The sequence below is a fragment of the Papilio machaon genome, chromosome 17, assembly GCF_912999745.1.
Source record: "Papilio machaon chromosome 17, ilPapMach1.1, whole genome shotgun sequence".
Lineage (NCBI taxonomy): Eukaryota > Metazoa > Arthropoda > Insecta > Lepidoptera > Papilionidae > Papilio > Papilio machaon.
In genome coordinates, this window is record NC_060002.1 from 1,170,112 (window position 1) to 1,192,909 (window position 22,798).

Below are 22,798 nucleotides of genomic sequence, written 5' to 3' on the forward strand. Positions count from 1 at the left end.
AAATTTATATTATATGAGCTATAAAAAAGTAGACACATTTAGGTAAATATTTAATCATAAAATAAAGTCAAACTTAAAATTTTTGTTAATCCTGTTGCATATGTTTTAACGTATTATTAAATAACAAAAGTAAAAAAATCAAAAAGATTCAAACTGCCTTTATTCCATTTTATTTCTATGGTTATACTATTTTTTTTATATATATCAGAAGGTGATAAACGAGCGAGCGACCACCTCAATTCGCCGAAATATCGAAGCGACCGCCGCCCAAAGACATCCGCAATTGCAGATGCGTTGCCTACCTCTAATCGACGGAAGAAGGGACGCACAAAATGAGAATATTTCCCATTCATATACATCGCCTACTCCTACAAATCTACTTCCCCTTCCCATCCTTTCCTTATAAGAAAAGGGTAGGAAGGGAAAGAGGACTAAAATTGGACCTCAGGCACCAAACTCATCAGACTGTACGCGGAATTGCTTCCACTTTACGTCTGTCTTCTGTGTGGTCGTAGGATTTCACCGGGCGTGCCGACCAATTCGTGCAACTGATGTTGTTGTTACTGGCGTCTACCACTGTTAAATAAAACAACCAAATAAATAAAGAACCAATTTATTTCTTTAATTAAATATGTTCGGCGTCTAATTATACCTTTATTAAGTTAAAGTAAAACAGTTAGTTGGTCTATTAAAAGAAAATCTAAAAATTTAGAAGATTTGACGTTGGTATAGGTAGATTTTTACATGTATTTAAAATTTTATCCCCGTTTTATTTACAAGAAGTTATGTTTTTTTTAATTATCACTTATCATTTATAACATACAAACATACTTATAGTTAAGACATGTAATTATCATCATGAATTTCTAACATTTAAATAAATAGACCAAAATCCTTGAGTCTCCAAAAGTCAAAATGGAATTTTTAGATACATAGATATATTTTTTAAGTATTTATTATATGATTACAAGTTTGACTTATAAATAAAATTTTACCTGAGGATTATTGGTTATTAATAAGTACATTTATTTATCATGATTACCCATAATTGCCATTTATTATATAAAGTTAATATTAATTAATTATTTACATCATTGCACCCAGCTAAAATATACAGAACCGTGATCTTAGTAATTTGTTTTTTTTCTAACTTTAATTAAATAATCGGCCATAGTTTTATTTATTTTTAGTCGGTTACAAATAATCTAAATGTCAAAAAGGTCATATTACATGTGTCACAGATTAAAATGTTTTATAATTTATATTTAAAAAAATAATTCAGACCACAGACAAAACAATTGCTTTTTAATACAGAGAAAATTGTTTAAAGCCCGATGAAAGAGACAATTTCTATGCTGAAATTTAAAAACATTTTTAATCAAAATCGATATATGGTTAGCTTCTTATTTTATTTTCACGGCACTTAATATCATTAAAACTTAAATATCACTAATATCTTACAAGTTTATTTACATTATATTAATACTTTTCTATCGACACAAATTATTGTCTAAGTTTAATTGTTTTTCACGACTTAGGTAAATATAATTTCATAACACATAAATTCTTTGAACTGAGTTCGAAAATCCATTCAAAGTTTCGCGTTATTTCCATATTCTTCAATTGTAAGTTCAAAGTTCCATACTAGTTGTAGACGAGGTCGACCATAGGAGAGTTCACTTTATTCTTTGAGTTGCAACTTCAAAGTTGCATACTACTGATAGCATATTCCTGCACTTGGGTTCAAGAGTATCACATGTTCTCCATTTGTCTCTTAAACTCTGACTAGCACTCTTGTGTACTAATTTGTACTAGTTTCGTATTCGATCATAATTGGGAAGTGAATTTATTTCTTTAATGTTTCTTCAGTGAATTCTAGTTCTTATGTATTTGCATTATAGTTGTTTTTCCTTTAGTAATGACTTCAAATATTCCATACTAGTAGCAGCGCGTGGCTGCGCGTGCGTGTCAGAGCGCATGCGCGTGCGCGTGTGAGGGCGGCGGCTGGTGTGGATGGTGGGGTAGAGCGTGCGGTGGCGCGGCGGCGTGCTGTCGACCCTGCGGAGGAAATGCAATAATTAGCAGTTTTATTATAAATCAACTGTCTTTTTTCTTATTATTGTACCTTTTTGCAACCTATTTACAATAATGATCTTAAAAGCACTGACCCATCCACAACTATCACTGTTGGTGCCATAGTTATATGTTAAACGAACAGTCATCTGGGATTGACGGTAGGGTTGCTGCATATATATACATTTTGTATACATTGGAAACTTCGAGTCTATGTAAGGCTTGGAAGTTACTGTACATAGGGTTGGGGGTTGTCACAACTGACCTGCAAATAGACATAGTAGTCGTACGGCTGGTGCAGCGGCCAGCAGCGCTGTGGAGGCACGGGGTATAACGGGGGAACAGGGTAGAGAGCGCCACCGCCGAGCTTGTTGCGCAGAATGCGACTGATGCTAGACACAGAGGGCACGTTGTATTTGTCACACACGCCGTCCGCCAGCAGCCGGTCGCGGATCTCCCACGCGAAGATACCAGGGTCTTTCGCTTTCAGCTGCTTGATGTAGGATACCACCTGGTGAACAAGGAGAAATAAGAGATTCCAAAATCAAAAGTCGGCGTGACTCTTCGTGACTTTAGTTGTGTTCTGAATAACAAGATATTATAACTCAATTAACTAACATAAACGATAATAGCGAGAGTGAATATGACCGAATTACGTTGGATATTTTTTACAACACCTACTAAGTATAATTCGAATTTCGTCTTTCATCAGACTTATAAGCTAAAAAACATAGCAATTTAAAAATTTAATCTAACTAAAGTCTTTTTTAACTGTTCGATTCGTTCAATCCATTTTAATCTACATTATACGTATACCGGTAGAAGTAGGCCTAGGAAGAGATGACGGCAGACAGATTTATTTTGAGGACGAAAACCTGGTGTACCGACCCTACGTAAATGTGACAAGGTCAGGGAGATGATACGTATAGTTGGGAAAAATCGTAACTAAAAAATGGTTATTGAAGAAAATACGAAGGAATATGTATACAAATATTCCGTCCGATTAAGTATTTTAAAGGTTCTTTTTTAAGTTCGTTTACCTTGGGCGTAGTAACCCTGGGCTTGGAGCCACCGATGGCGCCGGGCAGGATGGAGCCGGTCTCATGGTAGCGCGCAAGAATCTTGGAGACGCAGCCGTGGGAGACGCGCAGCTGACGGCTGATGTCACACGGCCTGATACAAGAATACAAATTAAGATAGAATAAATGTTTGAAAAGCTTGTCTTATTGAAACTTTAGTAAGATATTTTTAATATCGTATTTAAATAATGACCATAGAATTAAAAAGTATGTTTGCCTTCTTAATTCAAAAATTATTGAACGAATTTGAAAAATTATTTTGGTCACAGGGACTCTTCTATAAGCGGGTATCCAAACGTATAGGCCATAACATTGTATTGTAGTGAAGCAGTGTAGTGTTGCTAGTGATAAATATAGTAACCAAAGATGTAATACCTGATGCCCAATTGTGCCAGTTCCACAATCCTCAATCTGACAGCGTTGGGAAGCGGTCGCCCGTTGACGAACACACCGCCCAGTTGGTTGACTTCCCCGTATTGCTGAGTGCCTGGGCCGCCCATACCAGCATTGCCCATTGCCCCACCACTCGGATCTGAGTACAAAGATATTTTTTACGTCGATTTTTTCAACAATATAACCTGGCGGCGGCGTTAGGGTAAGGCGCGGATCGGTGACCGTCCAGGGCATAAGATAGAAAGGGGCGCTGCAGGTCTGTAAATTACACAGTCCCATATAATCTTGGTTATCTGCCTAAGGCATGGTAAAAAGAAGAGAGCGTCGTTGAATTCAAGATCTAGGATCTGGGAGCTAGGAGAATTAAAATCGTTACAGAATATAATCACCTCCAATGGCATATAAAACGCAATGCATATAAGTTATTTTTTTTTTTAGTAAGACACGTCAATTAATGGCTTTAAGGTCGCAATACGAATATATTTGGTATATATAATTGGTATTCTAGTCTAATATTTTTTTTTTTCCAGGATCTTTCACAGAACGAAATAAATGAATTGCGTGTTGGATTGTCCGATATAGAATTGTTAAAGAATATATTTTTGTTATCTATGAATCAAAGACTTTAATTAAGTTGATGTTGATTTAGTAAAAAATAACATGTAAAAGTATGAATTCGTCATAGCTAGGTTGGTCCTCTGACACCGGACACCCGACCTTTGAAGTCCACAAGACGCAGACATAATGCTCTTTTTGTGTCCACGGTCCACGCTCTAACAGTGTAGGGTTGCTATATCATAAAATGTTGCCATGTTAAAAATTCTGCGTAACATGTATTTGGGGGAAAAAATAGAAAAAAACCTTCTTATTGGTTTTTTGTACATTCTAAAACTTAAAAATTCTAGAAACACATTGTAATTCTTTTTGTAAAATTAAGTTAGTAAAGCAGTATATTCCCTTCAATAAATAATTAACTTTATTTAACACATTTTTACAGACAAATCGTACAATCCAGAATACCATTTTATTGAAGTCTCATGCGATCGTGTTGCAACTGTCTAATGAATGCCACCAGTGGCACTCTCAGGATGACATTTTTGACAGCTGTCATAATGCCACGTAACGTTATACGAAAGGTGTCCGCTACAGTTTGGAAATATTATGTCTTTTTGGCAATTAATTACTCATAGAACTGGACACTAAACGAAAATATACAATATGTATAGACAGTTTTATGTAAAACCTAAAGCCTACTTATATTATGGAGAATGGATTTTTGTTATTAAAATTCTTTCTTAATATTTATAAAAGTTATAAATAGACAGTCTACTTTATCGACGACTACAAAAATTTTACATAAATCGCGTTAAAAGAATAAAAAATGTTGGTTGCTAAAAAAAGAATAATTTGTTTAGGACATTTATTTTTTTGTGCACACCCAGCACTAAAAGATATCAGAGAAAAAAAAATACATGGCCAGTGATATATCGCCGGTCACTCCTCACCACTTGTTCTCGAGGAGTGCAAATTAGTCCTTGCAAAATGCTCAACTGACAGTCGCTTGTTTTATTGTCAACAAGACAAATGAAGTTGGAAGGACTTAAATAGCACAATGATTCTAAAGTTACCAATGTATTAGTAGTAATTATTGCACAAGATTAAATCTAGGTAAACACATTTATAGTGGTCTTATTTGGGTTGCCATTGTCAAAATATCTAAGTTACTACTACGTTTTTATATCATTGTTTCAGTACCTATTTAGTTAAAAACGGCGAAGTTTAAAATGACAATTGACATGCGCTATTTATGATTTAAAATGAACATTTTAAAACACCGGTTCTTACTTAAAATTTAGCTTTTAAATTTTTTGAGTTTATTACCAAATGAAATACATAATTTAATGTAGCAAAACGTTCTCATAACATAAACTATTCCCAAATTGCTGTCAATTTGTGGAAAGAAATGACAAAACTTTGTCGACGCATAATTTAATTTTTAAATTCATAAACATTCAGGCACTAGTTTACTGGCCAAGATCTATTTCTGGTATGTTCTTTTGTTCGAATTAAAATGACAACAATGCAGTGAGCATGAATTATAAGATCTGCCATCGTATGAAGAGAAAAAAATATTTCATTTTGTTATGAACAAGTCTCATTTTTTTATAGAATGTTATTTCAGTCAGAAATTCCTTGTAATTCAAAACTTTAATTTATACAAACAATATGATAAAAAACATTTAACCATTTCTAATTAGTAATAAAAATTATAAGTCTGCTTTAGTCCACCGCAAGACTTCTTTCTCAATGCCTTCATGTTACAACCAGTGACTTGTTACCGTCCTCACAAGGCATTAAAAAATAAGACTATAATATTCCTTTTATAATTCTTTACGCTGCTTCTTGGAACATGCAGACATAATATTTTCGGTTTCTCTTTAAGGTTATGATATATAAAAACATGTGACGCCGGCGTCTTTGCGCGCTAGAGGGCGTGGTTGCTACCTAACCGCTTGAGCACACATCTGTGGACACGGCTGTGGATTTATTATGTTTAATCTACTACGGTGGCTGACATCATTGATGATCCGTGCCTAGAGTGAATAAAAAATAATAATGTCATTGACAATAATCACAGATAAATAAAAACTTAGTAAAACTGTTATGGATCATGTGTAAAAATAATTTTAAAGTGCAATATTTGAGACAAATTATTTTTTAACATTGATATAGTTAAAAGAGTAAACACTTATCTAATATATAAAATTCTCGTGTCACTGTTTTCGTTCCCGTACTCCTCCGAAACGGCTTGACCGATTCTCATGAAATTTTGTGAGCATATTCAGTAGGTCTGAGAATCGGCCAACATCTATTTTTCATAACCCCCCCCCCCATTTTTTAACTGCGCGCGTACGGAGTCGCGGGCGACAGCTAGTTATGCATTTATAATTTCTGCCGCTTGAGTTAGGAATTCACGCGGGTTTAGAAAGTCTGCAATTATTGACTTTTAAGTGATTTTACACACTGTTTTTGGTAGTTATCATTACTGAGAGTTTTTTTTTACTTTTTGTTACCTTGTAATATTAATAACCACTATCATAAGTCAAATATCAAACGTATACCCAAATGTCAACAATCAAACTTAAAAGAATGAAATTAAATCAAAGAATAAAGTAAACGGTTCAAATTAAGTGTCATATATTACGGTTGGCGTTTCAGAAAGATTTTAACGAACCATTGAATTCTTTGTTGTGGCTGAAATTCGTAGCTCTCAAACGGGAAAAGTAATATATTTGAAGCGATATTAAACATGAGAGGATGCTTGAATTAATGAATGTGTTATATTCACCGAAAACACTAGTAACTGTCAACGGCAAAACGTCAAAGGGGGCTCGTAAATTAGGCGCGCAAAGAAAGATGTTTCCCGCCTTTAGTTTTAACTTCTCTTTCGTTTGTATTACCTATTGTGTATAGCTGTCTCTTTCTGAAACCAATTAGTAGTAAGTCAAAGGAGCCCGATTCGAAGAGAAGGCTATTAATGTGCTAGAGTTGGTTTAGTTGTATCGATAAGGGATTTAGCGTAACGATATAAAATGAATAATAATCATTTAGGCCAGTCTTATGTTTGGTTTAGTAAAGACTTGACATGCACAAGCGTTTTTTGAAAATTAAGTTATAAACTAGGAATTTAAAGTCAATTAAATTATCTTACAATTACACTCAATCGATATGGAAAAAAATTTAAAGAAACTACTCAAGTACACCACACCAGAGTACAATTTCATGGAACAGTATTAAACTCAAACGTATAAAAGTCTATAGACATTATACATATTATCTACTCGTAATGCAGAAAACCTTTTCAAGATTGTATCGCAATTATTCATTTATTACCAACTAAAACAGACATAATTATTATGATTGACATTATCACTTATTTACTACAGGCACAAGCAACATAGTCTCTGAAGCCGTGACTTTGCTTTATTCCTCTAAATTGATAATTATGTTATCTCTTATATGCAAAATATAGCTAATATTTAAATGAAATACGTCTATCAATCAAAATCAAAAGTAAAATAACGTGTACTTAAGTATTACCAGAATGTGTTTTTGTCCAGTTTTTACAGATAATCGATAGTGGTCATAAGCACATCACTAGCGTAAACGGAGAGCGTCAATGTGTAGATCATCGACTTCTCCATCACCAGTTCGGATGCACGTCATAAATAATTTCACGCGTTTTACACTTTATTAGTTATATCGCTGCAAATAGCTGATACTTTGCTGTATTTTTTCTTACCACAAAATGTACGTGAAAACATTTCGCGTAATTATTCGTGAAAATTGAAATTAAAGAATAAAAACTATATTTTTTTTTCTTTACTGTTACTGATGTTGTTTTAATTTTTTTCAACTTTTATCAAAGTCCTACAATTTGCTACTTTACATTATCTAGCAAGGTATCTTGACAAAGAAGAAATACTGAGTATTAAGTAATACACGGTTAAATGAGATTTTTCTATTTGGAATACTTTCCACATAATTCAATACTTTGAACTAATCAAATGCGAATGTAATTGTATCATATCAGCAAATTCAAAGTAACTGGCAACACTAACACTACACCTGTAACGGAAAGTTGATTAATTCGCGCGCAGGCCTCTGATTGGTCGCGCTTCAATATCGTAAAAACGGCCATAAACAGTTGGATTTCTTCGTTATACTGGCCAACGATAACGTAACGTTAACAAGGACGTTTTGCTTTGCATATATACATGTCAATTCCATTATTTATGTAAATAAAATATTTCATTACAATCTGTTGACATATGTGGTTGTTTAGCTATTATTCCTTTGCTTTTGATATGATTTAGCAATACAAAGAAATAACATTACTGAATCTTTCTTTTGAATTTCTTCTTAAAATTATATAAAGCTAGTAGACCATCGCGCTTATTGTTTTGTTGGAAGTTTTTAATTTATGACTAAACGTAGTATCGATAGCATTTTTAGCTGAAGTTAGCTAGCTAAGCTATTTTTAGATGGAATGGTGGACCAAAGTATTAATGCCTAATGCCTTTTTAATTGAAAGTAGTAAAGATTGATCCTCTTCTGATGTTCCGACATAATAGTTATATTCAGTCACTTATTTTTTAATGTTATGCTTCAGAGATTGTTAACCTTTTCCATGACACATCATTTAATAATTTTGTTCCTTTAGTATTATGTTTTGAACGATGAAACTGGTATACTTAATATGAGTTCTTCATACCGAGGGCCGTGAAGGGCCCTCTAGCGACCACACACGGCGACAGGCCGCCGACAAACGCGGCCGCTAAACAAATACGCTGACTACCGCTCGTCAGTCCCCAGGTCACGTCCCTTACGATCTCTCTAGGTTATTTACGATTTCGCTACTTATAGCAACCCAGTTAAGGTAACGGTAGATATTTGATTGTCTATGGTTCGATAGATAGTTTCTAAGACCAAAATCTATGTATAAAACATACAGTCAACCCTTTTTTTTCGTGTGGAAAAATCTTCAATAGATACCCAGCCTTCTTGCAAATAAACAGGGTTATGTGAGACTTGACTGACCAAAACCCCCTCGGTGCCGATCCTTAAGTGTAACTGGTAAGAGTCTTGGGATCTCCAAAGGAACGCACCGGGACTCTGCACAAGGCTTCTGCACGACCTACGAGAAAGCGCCACCTCTCGTGGCCCTCAGTTACGGTAACTCAGGACCACATCTTGTTGCCATCTTCCCGAGATCATATTGTCATCCCTGTCATTATCTTTGACAAGACAGAGATAACAATATGTTTTAAACGGGGATTTTAGTCTTATAAATCCACGAGATAAGTCAGCAGCGTAATTAACAACAAACGTATTGAGCCACAGAGACATTAATGAAGTAATAAAAACATTTTACAAACAGAAAGAAAATAGAGAGACTCGTATTAAAATCTTAGGTTATTATAATATCAAATATTTTAAACAAAATAATGTTATGATATGAGTTAAAAGTTGTCAAGGCTGTTTGTACGTAATGAGGCAGTCACGCGTTAAAAGCATGGAGAATTTACTAGTCATAATGTTTATTACATTACAGATGTGTATCGAATATATTGAAATGAGAAATATCTAAAATTAATATTATTTTAAAGCGTTTAAATTTTCATGCTTTAAAAATATTAAGTAGGTAGCTTTGCGATTGAAATTTCTCCTTCTGATGATTTGCTAAAATTTGTTACTAAGTATTAAAGACGACGAAAAGCATCTTTGCAATGTGTTTAGTTACTCTTCCTATTAAGAACACAAGTAACGACGATAAATCAATAAAACAAATGAACCTTCAGAAGTAACATTGTCAGTGCGACTACAGTCAAGACATGTCACCTTCATCAGCTGCCCTTATTAACCCCTATAAACAGTGTCAAACTATTCGCCCGCCATAACTCATGTCTACCTAATTATCGACATCCACGTGCGTACACCACTAAAATGCCAATCATAGCGAAGGGCGAGCAAGTCTATGACACGGTAATAATAATACCGTGAGTGAGAGAGATACAGTTATACCCAATTCCTGTGACGTGACAAAGACAGGGATAACTATCTTCTGTCCCTTTCTGCGTACCAGGCTTTGGGGTTTGTTTGGAACAAAGGTTGTCCCCTACAAACAACCTAGGTTGTCCCTAACAAAGTTTGACATTCGTGTTATTTATCGAAAATTGTGAGTGCTTAGTCGCTGTAATTGTGTAAAAATATTTTGATATTTCAGTTTTAGTTAGGTAAAGTTTATAAAACATGGTATACTGCTGTATTGTTGGATGTAAAAGCCGTAGTGAGCGAAAAGAGGAAAACATAACCTTTCACTCGTAAGTACTGTAACTACGCACCTATTCAAATGTATTCATACAAAATAAGGAAGAAAATACAAACTAGTTGTTCTTTACAGTCTTTGTAATAACTAATATGTTAAAATACGTGTAAAATCAGCTAAAATAAAATCGTATTTTTCGAACATTATGCGCCCAAACGCAGATGTCATTTGTGTCAAATAATATACTGTGGATCTGGGAAACAAGCGGCCATATTAAACTTCTTTTCAAATTGGTTGGTTATTACCCGTAAAAATAATACCACCATCTTGTTGTAAAAATTACCCTGAATTTAGGGGAAATAAAGTATAGTATTTGTAATGTATATAAATGAAACAATTCACATTTTTTATACTATTTTCAACAGATTTCAAAATGAGTAGTTTTTAATTCTGGTATATGCTGTGTTTTTATTGATACTTTCTTATCCCGTTGATTTTAAAGAGTATATTTTTTAATTTGTCCCATGTAAATTTTATCGAAATCGGTTACTTAATTTCTTAGAAAGTACAATCAAAATAGTTAAATATTAAGTAGTTTTACATATAGTGTTCACTGTAATGATATACAGAATAATTTAAAATTATATGACTTTAATATTGGTCTGTTTTTTGTAGATTTTTAAGAAGACTTAGGGCTTCGTGCATATCGAAGAAAAACAGGACATCGTTTGAATGCTGGTCTAATGGACCTAAGACTGAAGAGATGCCGCGCTTTGTTGAAGCGGTACGCGGGAAAAAAATATCGGGAAATTCTTTTTTTGGAGTCACTCAAGACATCCTAGATTAAGGCAGCCGCCGATATTGACATGGACCTCGTTCGTGCTGCGATAGACAACTGGCCGCGCAGATTGAAGGCCTGTATTCAAAATCACGGAGGTCATTTTGAATAAACTTTAGTGTCATAAGAATCTATGTTTTGTTAAGTTCATTTTGGTGTATAAATGGTCACATAATGAATAAACTTGTTTCAATTATTTTATATTAAACATGTGACAGAATTTATTACCTGACTAAGTATTACTAAAAAATCTGTTTACCTAATCTTAGTCACATAAACAAAAATTACGCATTGTTTTTTATATTTATTACATTTATTAATTATAATATAATTGGGAATATATAAATTGGTATATATTAAATTACATCGTAAGTATTCATTTTCGGGACAAAACAAATAACTGGTAACCCCAATCCTTTTACTTATATATAGGTATAATCTATAGTACTCTCTATTTGTCCCTTACGGGTGAACGCGCATGTCATATCTATATAATTCTTCATCTGAGAGGGCGAGCGACCACTTCGATCATCGTTCGTAAGGTAATTTGTTACTCTGTGGCAGTTTTATGGAGTGAAGCGATTTTGATTTGTACCAACACTATTTTTGGATATCCGCACGAGCTGAGTGAGTTCAGCTGGACGGAGAGTTTGTCAAATGTTTGTGGCTAACAATGGAATTTGTGCGATTTTGATTTTTTTTTTGAGAATATACTTTTTAACACTGAACTCTTTGACATGACTTAGAATCGTATTTATTTTTATTAGCACCGTTAGAACTTACGAGAAATAAATTAATCCTAATACCCTTGGAGCTTTGGCCTGTTCCATATTAAAAAAAAATGTCATGACTACAAGAGTAAACGGGCCCGTACTCGAAAGCGTACCATAAGCGATGGATGTTGAAGCAACAGGCAATGTTTGCGCACGCATTAGCCGACTGCGATTGTCAACAGCGTAATGGCGGCAAACACCCGCCTCCCCCGAACCTCGCGTACCGCCTAGCGGCGCCCAATGGACGCTACCGTCTTGACAGATATTAACGCACCTTACCACCAAAAATGTAGCTTCATTGAGAAACTCATCTTTAATTAATAAATGTCTAGTCTGAATAAACGAATGAATTTACTACTCAGAGTTTTGAAGTTCAGAAACGATATTTACTAGGAGATAAACAAAATGACAAAACGAAAAAAAGAAAAAAAATACAGTCGAATTGATAACCTCCTTCTTTTTAAAGTCGGCTAAAAAAGCTAATGCCGACGAAGTCAATACCTTATTTGAAAACAGAAAGAAATAACGTGCATTAGAAAATGAGAAAATTATTATTAAAATCTTGGCTGTAAGGAATGAATAGTTTACGTTATCAGTTGAAAAAAAACAAGATGTCATTTGTTTTGTTTTTTTTTCTTGTGTGAGCGCCGCTGACATGGCACGTCACTTTCGGGCGACGTGTTTGGTTTGCTTTTCAAACGGCCGTGCTCAACAAACGCTACCGAAACCGAATTTATCGACAAATACGAGCTCGACGGTCGTTCGCCGCACTGTTTGGTTTGAGCGAAAACCGTGAAGATGATCATTATCTCTTGGTCCACCACCTTTAAAAATATTTTAAAGACGTTCTGTCAATTGCCTTTAGCTTTTTAGCTAGAAACTATTTTTTCGTGTCTTTTAAAATTTCCATTTTGCTCAAGATGTGTTTTTTATTCTGTAATTTTATTCTTAACTGCCAGTTACATTACTTACATATTAGCGAGGGAGAACTTAATGTATTTGACAGACGCAATTCTTTCCATATTATTACTAATGTTTTACTAATATTTTGCCGCCATGCTACGTGTACAAATGCTACTTATTGGTTAATCCGAGACACTGCAGTCTGTCGGTAGCCAAATATTGCAAAAACCATAACTTCGAGGATTTGGACAAACACGCAAATGCCATGTTTGTCAAACAAGCCAAACAAATTTCAATCTCTCCGACCCTTCGGGAAGCATAAAACCTTTATTGAATACCTTTTACTGCCCATAAGGTTCAATTTCCTTTCGCGTGATGGGATTATAAAACCCAGAGCAGTTATATAAACAGAGACTTCACAAATAACTCTAATTGAAAGGAAATAGTAACATAATTCATTGTTTGTAGATGTACTTAGTCCTCTGACATAGGAGTCTGGTTACACTGTGGTAAGTACAAATCGGCGTGAGTAGGTACAAATTTTTATTAACTAAGTGAACGATATAGAATGCGAGGCCTGAAAAGTAATAAAATACTTTAGTCGTTACTAGTGCAAACTAATTCATAGTTTTATCACAGGAAAGATTTGTTTAGAGAAACATTTACGAAAACGGGACCTAGTCTTTTCACTTTAAAAATTAATAAAAACTATGAATTTTTATTCGCTTATTTATTTCCAAATAAGATAAATGTAACCACTTATTTTCTACTTACAGAATTGAAGATGCGTTGTACAAACATGAGTCACGTTGATTTATAGTGAAAATTATAAACAAATGAGAGCTGACTTCAGTTAGAGATCAACTACGGGCAACTAGAGAGACTAGTCTCCTTATGGTCCCCGATCCTAACGATTATATGTAATAAATATACTAAAGTATGGAATGTCATACGGAGCCGGTCTGAGGTAATAGGTACCTACTATCATTAGCAGCGAACAACCAAATAGACCTTTAACAATGCCACTTTAGACAGTGTAATCAAAAGGATTAAGAAGATTGTTCGCGTATAATGAACGCAATATGTATTAAACGATTACTTTAAGTTTTGTCTAAAAGATAAGAAAATAGTAAAATATTTAATAATGGGTCTGGATTAAAATATTTATAAGACTAGGTAATAGGATCTTTCTAGAAATCGTTTTTTCTTCGCACACAAATTCGTGTAAAATAATTGTTCGTTGGACGAAAATTGTATTTAAAATTTATTTTAATTTAACAAGCTATCGATATAGTCTACCCTTTGAACTCTGATATAATTTCTATTAAATAACAAACCGTCCAAACAAAACTTCAACTTCGCATAGACGTTTGACCCAAATGCTTTTGCCTATTGAAAAAAAAACAGACCAATGGCGCCAACGAGACCGGAAGAGGAAAATCCTAGTTCAATTTATAAATCGATACCGCAATGATTGTTTATTATTAACTCGGTAATTTTACGGATATTAAGGTATATTTGTTAACCTTCGCAATTCAACCTTTAGCCGTTATATATTTTGAACAGTGGTAGAGCCCGCAGCAGAATTAGCTGCTATACGAATGCCCTGCTCACCCGATACAACGACGACATACAGAACACAGGCGTAAAGTGGGGGTAATTCCACATTTCTCTCCTTTCCTGTCCCCTTTCTCTTCGAGCCTTTTTAAAGGGATGGGAAAGTGACACACGGATCCATTATTTGCCGGGACAAATTATAAACGGACGATACGTACGATTTGCATATAATATGTACTTCGAGTGACACCGGGGCGGTTTGCTAGTGTGAAATAAATAAGCTGCGATCATTAACTCGTGCCGGTGGCTCGTGCGGTGACGTTCGAGTTTGGATAACCTCACTGATAAACCGCCAATTATCGACTCGGCGATACTATTTATTAGATGTCGCAGTTATACCTCAATATACACACATCAAAAAAGTCTAGACAACACATACTATTTCAAATTTTAAATCAATTATTATATCATTTCTTACCAAGTACTACGTGGTATTATCATACATATGTAAACTTTTTGATCTAGAAGACATACTGGCTGGTTGGAAAAAACAATCGAGTATCATTTGTTTTTTTCCACAAATTCAAAAGCGAATGCATTTGTTCGAATTTAACAGCGTTTTCTTTGCTTATTAAAATTTTGTATTTCTTAAGCGATTTAGCGCTGCAACGCGGTTGTCTCGTAACTTCTATCTATCATTTGGTTAACAGAACCAGTGAGTGTGAGAACCAGAAATTCATCTATACGTTTCTTCTGACGTAACAGCTCGAAGAACACTTTAACGTCGGCAATTAAACAATATTAGGCGACCACTATTTTTAAGACCTTTACCTATATATTTAAACATATGATGTTACGACACTTTCTCACTTTTGCTGATCCAATCAATTCTTCCGTAAAGTGATATCTCAAAGTAATTGCCTATCGACGTCATTAAAAACATCCTCATTTAACAATAACTGATATTAATAAATACCTGTTACATTATTGTGAACGTAATACCGCGTTAAACGTGAGCTGTGGTTATCGAAAGCTCAAAGGGCGTCAAGGGTTATCGATAACCGATAGCAGAACAACGCGCGTCACTATTATAATCATTAAAAAAATAAACAAACTTAAAATTAACTTAGACATTCATATTATGTGGTCGGTAATTTTTTTGTAGTACATCATGGCAAACGAGCAAGCGGCCATTTCTCGTATTTCTCGGCGTATTTCTCTATAATAGCGAAGCGGCCGCTATCCTTAGACATCTCCAACAAGTTGTCATTGCATTGGATACCTAATAGACCAAAACATGATATGCTTTTAACTGCTCCGTTGACAATTGGCATATTTTTTGACCTTAAGAATTAAAATAAAAAACGAAATACACACATAACTTTTATATGGCTGTTTTCGGAAGATCGCTTAATCTTACTAATAATATAAATACGAATGTTTAGATCTCAACGGATCTTGATGAAACTTGGCACAGATGTAGAACACAGTCTGGTAGAAAACATGGGCTACTTATTACGTTTTTTTTTTAAATTCCGCACGTATGGAGTCGCGGTCGACGCCTAGTGTTATCATAATAGACAAAAGGAATAACAAATAAATCAATTGATAAACCAAATAATTAAACGCATGACTTAGACATGAATGGATAGTGCGACGCCGCTTTTTAACCTTTTAAAGGTTATCGATTTTATCGACATTTATCTCTCTTATGGAATATTAGTGTCACCTCCCTAATACTGAAAAGAAATTTCTAATATCGATAAAAGTAAGCTTCTATTTCTATAACTTTAACTCGATTTAAATCAAATAAAGTCTTCAAATACATATTTGATTATTTGTTCTCCTTTACAGAAAACATACACATAGCAATCAAAATCTCGCACGTCGCGTCGTACGGTAAAGCATAAAGACTTTTCTTTCGGACTTAATGGAAAAACATTTAATTAAATACACATATACCGCTTTCTCTCAGTTCGCTCATAACAACAATGTACAAATCACGATTTGAAATTTGAAAGCATGAGCTTTCGTCGAAGTTAGTTAACAATACTCCGCATTTTTGTCAGTGGCATGCAAAAACCGCGTGATGCCAAATTAAAAAAAAAAAACAAAAAAATAAATACAGTCGAATTGATAACCTCCTTCTTTTTGAAGTCGGCTAAAAAACTATATTCCACAAACCTTTTACTTTGTCCGCATCAATTCGCGTTTTTTTGTATTTCGAACGTAAACATCGCCAGTCTCTCCTATAATGCAGCAAAAATAAACTCAATATCAAATTAAAGATAGGTAATTTATCATTTATTCTAACGTTAATAGCAAAAAGTGGTGCCGGAGGTCTAATTTTGTTCCTCTTTCCCGTCCCACCCTTTCCTTTTAAGGAAAAGATCGGAAGGGGCAGTGAATTTGACGGAGGATGGGTCGCATAGAAAATATTTTCTTCCTTATCGATTAAACGTAGGCAACGTAAAAGCAAGCATTCGCGATGTCTATGGACAGTGTTCGCTTCTCTATTTCGGTGAATCAGGCTGCCGCATGCTCGTTTGCCACTTTATAATATAAAATAAAAACTTGAGAGGTGTCAAGGGACACCCGGATGGAACGAAGTTCCTTTCAATTAATTAGTGAAGGAACCAATGTTTACTCTATGCATAAAAACCTAAGGCTTCACAAGAAGTACATTTTATTTCTATGAATTTTCGTTATATATTGTCACGTCGTTGCCAAGGTGAAGTAGCGCTCATTCGTCGTTAACATACTTACTATAGCAAAAAGTGTCGTGACAACTTTTCGTAAGAATTTTTTCCGTCTAGCTCCCTTTCACAACGCGCGATAAGGAACTTCGTTCCAAAAGCTGGTCCCGTTCAGCCACTCATGTCTAAATCTAATTCGGCGATTCATTCTTAGGTAGCAGATGATTGATGTACTAAGGACGATGTTTAATGTTGATGTTTTCCGTCGACCTACCTGGCAACTGTAATCCCATTAATCAAAGTATTATCAGCATCTTCTACATTAATTTATTACATGTTAATCGGCTTAATGCTCGTTGATTTTAGATTGAGTTAAAAACGTATATACCTACGCCAAGAAATAAAAGGACCGCGGTGAATGCAGAGAGAAATGTTTAATGATCTGTATGGTTTCTATTTAAAGCATATAAGTATTAATATTGGAAATCATCTGTTAAAAAAATCTTAAACCTTTCAGACTTACAGAACAGAGAAACAGATTTTACGCTGTTTCTGTTTTTAAAGGAAATTTGAGATCATATCATGATAGAGTTGTCTGGCCTCGGCGGTATTTCCAAACCAAAGTTCTTCTCAAGAAGCGAGAGTATCATATTCTCAAAGGCCGGCAAAGGTATTGCAGATGTCCATTGCTGTCGATAATCTTCTCGGTGGTTCCGCTACTCGTTTATCTTATCTATCACCTTATCTTATAAAAAAACCTGTGGGAGTCCGTCGTCAGTGAAAATCTAGCGATTGGGTAGTATGAAATGAGTGAAAGATTAGTGATTTAGTAGCAATGACCACAAAGAGAGTAGCGTGAACGTCACGTCATTATTTTTTGAAGATAACGGCACGACTGAAAGACAATTTCCCTTTATATTTCTTAAAGTCTAGGATGCGTGATACAATTGTGTGATGACTATAATTTTAAGTAAGAAAAGCGTCTGCAACTACCTTAGGTGAATTCACTAAACCATAAGCATGAATCTTCAGTTTGAGTCCCACTTTTTAATAAATTATCTCTAATAGGTTCTTTTACAAACTCATGCTTCTGAATTTGAAATCTATACAAAAACTAGCAATTTCCCGCAACTTTTCCTCGCTGTATTAAAAAAAAACTTGAGAGGTGTCAAGGGACACCCGGATGGAACGAAGTTCCTTTCAATTAATTAGTGAAGGAACCAATGTTTATTCTATGAATAAAAAACTTAAGTCTTCACAAGAAGTACATTTTATTTCTATGAATTTTCGTTATATATTGTCACGTCGTTGCCATGGTGAAGTAGCGCTCATTTGTCTGTAGCAAAAAGTGTCGTGACAACTTTTCGTAAGAATTTTTTCCGTCTAGTCCCCTTTCACAACGCGCGATAAGGAACTTCGTTCCAAAAAGTAGTAAAAATCTAGTTATAAATATAATCGGGGATAGTGCAGCTTCCCAATAGCAAAAGAATTTTTAAATATTTTAGGAACCTATTCAATGCAAACAAACCAACAGATAATCTTTCCTCTTTATAATATTAGTGTAGAAAAATGCCTCTATATTTTTAACACTACCGTATGACATGAAAATAAAACGCTGTCACAAAATATTTATCTAACTCACTAAATTCTAACAGGTTTTTTTTTTAATGAGAAGGGGGCAAACGAGCAGCGGGAACACCAAGACCATCTATGCCCATGAACATCTGAAATACCAGAGGAATCGCAGATGGGTTGCCGGCCTTTCAGATGGTGATACGCTCGCTTCTTGAAGGACCCTAAATCGTAGCGGTTTGGAAATACCACCGAGGACAGACCATTCCACAACGCAGCTGTTAAGGAACATTTATACAATTAGAATTTGATATGTTTATCAAAGAGATTGTTTCAGTACCTAACACAAATAATATAGACATGAAAAAATTACTCTCTTTTAAGCCTTTTCACCATGGTTTAGAGGTTGTTTATTAATGTAGGTAAATATGCATGCCGCAAATTTCAAATGATATTGAATGTTCCCGGGATAAAATGGGAAAAGTTAGAGTAAAATAAAAAGGAATAAAGCCTTCACCCTAAGGTCACACATACATAACTTAATAAGAGTAACTAATAATGTTTGCGCAATGGTTTCCAGCTAACGAGCCTCGGAATAATTAGGTTCATATCGAAATGTCACTTGCAAAATTGTTTGCTTCTTTTTACCGAAGTTGTTCAGAAGTTTTGTTACTGTTTGTTGTTAATGAATAAGCATCTGTAATGTCTAATTCATTAAGTTATGTTTAAGACTACGTACCGGCGTCCATAGTGTACCCAGCGGCGGCGGCGGCAGCATGCAGCGCGCCGTACTCTTTGCCGTCCATGGCGCCCAACATCGTATCACTCACAATCACAACACCATGCCTTGACGACGTGCCTAGAATCTCTCGCTCTTCGCGTCAGCGTCAGACGTGACACCAGCGTTAGCCCGCCACTTCAGCGTCAGCGCGTTACTTCCGGACGTCAGTCGCGTGTCGCGCGAGCGTGACATGTGGACGACCGACGTGCTCCGATGCGCGGGCGCAGCGTGTTCCGCCTCCATCCGCCATTGGTGCGCGTCGGCCAATAGCTGCGCTTCATTTCAAATGGGTACGCTTTTTATCACGCTTTCTATTTGAAGCGTGCTGATGAATCTTTGTACTTTGGTAAGGCAATTTTAACGTTCTCTCGTACTACTTAGAGTTGAAAATAGTTCGTTGTTTATGTTTTTGGTGTGTCTGTTTTCCCGTTCGGTCGGTTGCGCTCGGGCAGCGGCGGGACGAGCGCGGACGGCGATGTGTCGCACGCAACATGGTGCGTGGTGGGCCGGTGCGGTGCCTTGGCGCGGGGGTTACCTATAATTATTATATACTAGCTTTGTTACATTCGTGTATGCTAGTGTGAGTGAACCTTTAGAAATTTATGTATTCGATTTCGCCAACTGAAATGTAAATGATAAGTCAAAGTTAAGTTTGAGAGATTTTCCGATCCACAATATCTATTCCTACGGGTTTTACAATTTGAGATTTTTTAACAGTTTTAAGATTTTTATGTAAACTCTATTCATTTGGTACAAATTTATACGATTTCGGATTTTTTTAAAGGATTACACTCATGTACTAACGTAATATTTACGCATTCGTTATATACTTTACGTTAAAAACAATTAGGTACTTCAAAGAATTTCCTTAAAGACAGAAAGAATAGACATATTAGGATCCTAACAGGAGAAGGTTTATTGCACAAATTCATTCTTTTATCCTAAGATTCAATCCAAACCAGAAGAATTATTAACATAGTTATTAGTATAATTTTTGGAAAAACACTTTTCCTTGCATAACTAGTTAAAATATATCGTTTTAATAATTCTATCACTTCACTTTAGCACATTTTACACCAAATAAAAGAAAAATGAAACATCGTGCCTAATGGCCGCCATGAATAAAATTTGACGAACTTTTATAAATTAATCAATTCCGTCGTTAATCGAAACGCTTACATCGATAATTATTTATTCTATTTATAATTTCTCATTCATTTATTTATTAACTAGCTATCGCTCGTGACTCTATCCGCTTGGCATTAAAAAAAGTAATTAGTCTATGTGTTCTAAATCTAAGCTAAATTTCAGGGAAATTCATGTTGCCATTCTGGAGATACCTACTTAGTAACAAACATCCATCCATCTATTCTTTCGTATTTATATTGATAGATGTTTATTAGAAGATATCTCCGGGACGACTCAAAGGATCTTGATGTTTTTCACAGATGTAGAACATAGTCTGGCAGAACACATAGGCTACTTATAAAGTTTTTTTTTAATTCCGCGCAGACCGTGTCGAGGGCATCAGCTAGTATATATTAGTAAGCAGTTACTGTCTGAATATCTATAAAAAAATATATACCTACAGTTATTTACGGAAGCATGTATCTTTGTCGCGTCTCGCTTCATTTGTATCGACAAAATGTAACGATACAAGCGACAAAGCGTCCGCTCTACTTTTTGTTGAAACCACATATTTGTGGTAATTAACAGATATACGCCTTAAGCGGTGTCTTTTGAATTTTTTCTATATTAATGTGAAAGTTTTTTGAACAGCCGGAAATAATAAAATGTTAGCAGGCAAGTCTGAAACGCTGTATATTTGATTTTAGTTTGCCTACATTTTCTATATTACTCTGTGTATTATTAGTACCTACTTATGTACATTTTCTATGGCAGAATCAGAATTGTGATTTGGGATAGGTTCAAGGGTCTACCAAAGTGGTATCAAAATCTCATCAGTGGTTAAGGAACGAATAACGGACAAACAAAAAACAAACTTATTTATATACGAGGTAGGTATAAAATAAGTCCGTTGAAATTGCAAAAATCTACTTTGTCCCTCGTGCTTTTTCTTTGTTCTATGTTTCCTTTATAAACAAAGTAGAGAGTTTTAATTTGTTAAACAAATACCACAGTTCTACCACGTTGTCGAGAATTTGATCCTAGTTATAATGAACTAGCTATCGTCCGCAACTCTGTCCGCGCGGCATGAAAAAAAACTTTATAAGTATCCAATGTGTTATTTCAGATTATATTCTACAATATTGCCAAATATTGATCAAGATTTGTTTAGCCAATCCGTAGATACCTTCAAAGAAATATCCATCCATCCATCTATAGATTCGCTTTTTAGTAAGATATAAAAAAAACTAAAATTTTCCACCAGTTAAATACAATACGTATTGGAAGGTAAGTAAATAAAATATTAATAACAAGCTTGTTTGTAAAGAATCGTATCGCAGCGCATACGCGGCGGCGAGGCCCGGGTTCGATTCCTTAATAATTACCTATAAAACCCATTGTTCTATAGCAGAGCGCGTGGTTTATACCCAATTGTCCTACACTTGGATATTAATATTCATATAAAAACGTCACAAAAACCAAAACAATCAAATCAAAATTGTACTTAAACAAATTGTCTTATGGTCTATTTTCGTGTGAATTAAAGTTGGAGATATGTTAATATATCGTGGTTTCTAGATTGTTCGCCCCACGCAGTATTGTTTCGTATCAGATTATCTTTATAAACGCGCTTTATAGCTCTCGTTAATGCGCTATTTTTCAAGAAAACTCGAATATTTGCTCGCCATTGTGTCGGCCTTTATCGATCGCAAATCAATCGCACATAACCTAATGACTACTGACATTGAAATTTAACGTAATCAAACAAAAAAGTAACCACATGTTTTAAAGGTAGCGTTGCCAGGTGTCCGGATAAAGCCGGACATAGGTATGCTTTTTGATTGCGTGTCCGGCCAAAATAAACGGTTGTCCGACTTTTGTTAGGCTTTTTACATTTCACAAACGAGAGTGTACCTATTAATACTGAGACAAAATCCTAAATAATATAGGGTGTCCGAACTTTCTACCCAAATGTCCGGCAAACTGGCTGGTCTGTCCGGCTTATAGGTTTGGTGACCTGGCAACCCTATTTGAAGGTATACGTTACGATTATGTATACAGTAGCGGCGTTGGGGTAGACCGAGGGGGGGGGGGATCGTCAAGGGCGCGAGGCCACAGCTAATTTTTATAGTTTAATACAGTTTCTAATTTGATGATTTTGTAGCCGAAATCTAGA

General features: G+C 35.1%; 1 protein-coding gene across 1 annotated transcript; it reads right to left on the reverse strand.

The window, feature by feature from the left end:
- Nucleotides 1-1,533: 1,533 nt before the first annotated feature.
- Nucleotides 1,534-19,735, reverse strand: LOC106708762 (paired box protein Pax-1). Its single transcript, XM_014500314.2, has 5 exons — nt 19,453-19,735; nt 3,528-3,684; nt 3,114-3,246; nt 2,339-2,584; nt 1,534-2,058 (listed from the first exon to the last, which is right to left on the reverse strand). Exons 1-5 carry the CDS (start codon nt 19,529-19,531, stop codon nt 1,969-1,971), a joined length of 705 nt encoding a protein of 234 aa, XP_014355800.1. The 5' UTR covers nt 19,532-19,735; the 3' UTR covers nt 1,534-1,968.
- Between the last annotated feature and the right edge of the window lie 3,063 nt (nt 19,736-22,798).

Bases quoted from the DNA above. Each gene is read 5' to 3' on its own strand.
- LOC106708762 (XM_014500314.2), bottom strand. From the start codon at position 19,531: ATGTTGGGCGCCATGGACGGCAAAGAGTACGGCGCGCTGCATGCTGCC. The intron at 3,247-3,527 runs GTATTACATCTT...TTCTTGTATCAG, and splicing joins CTGGCACAATTGGGCATCAG to GCCGTGTGACATCAGCCGTC. The intron at 2,585-3,113 runs GTAAACGAACTT...CTTGTTCACCAG, and splicing joins CCAGGGTTACTACGCCCAAG to GTGGTATCCTACATCAAGCA.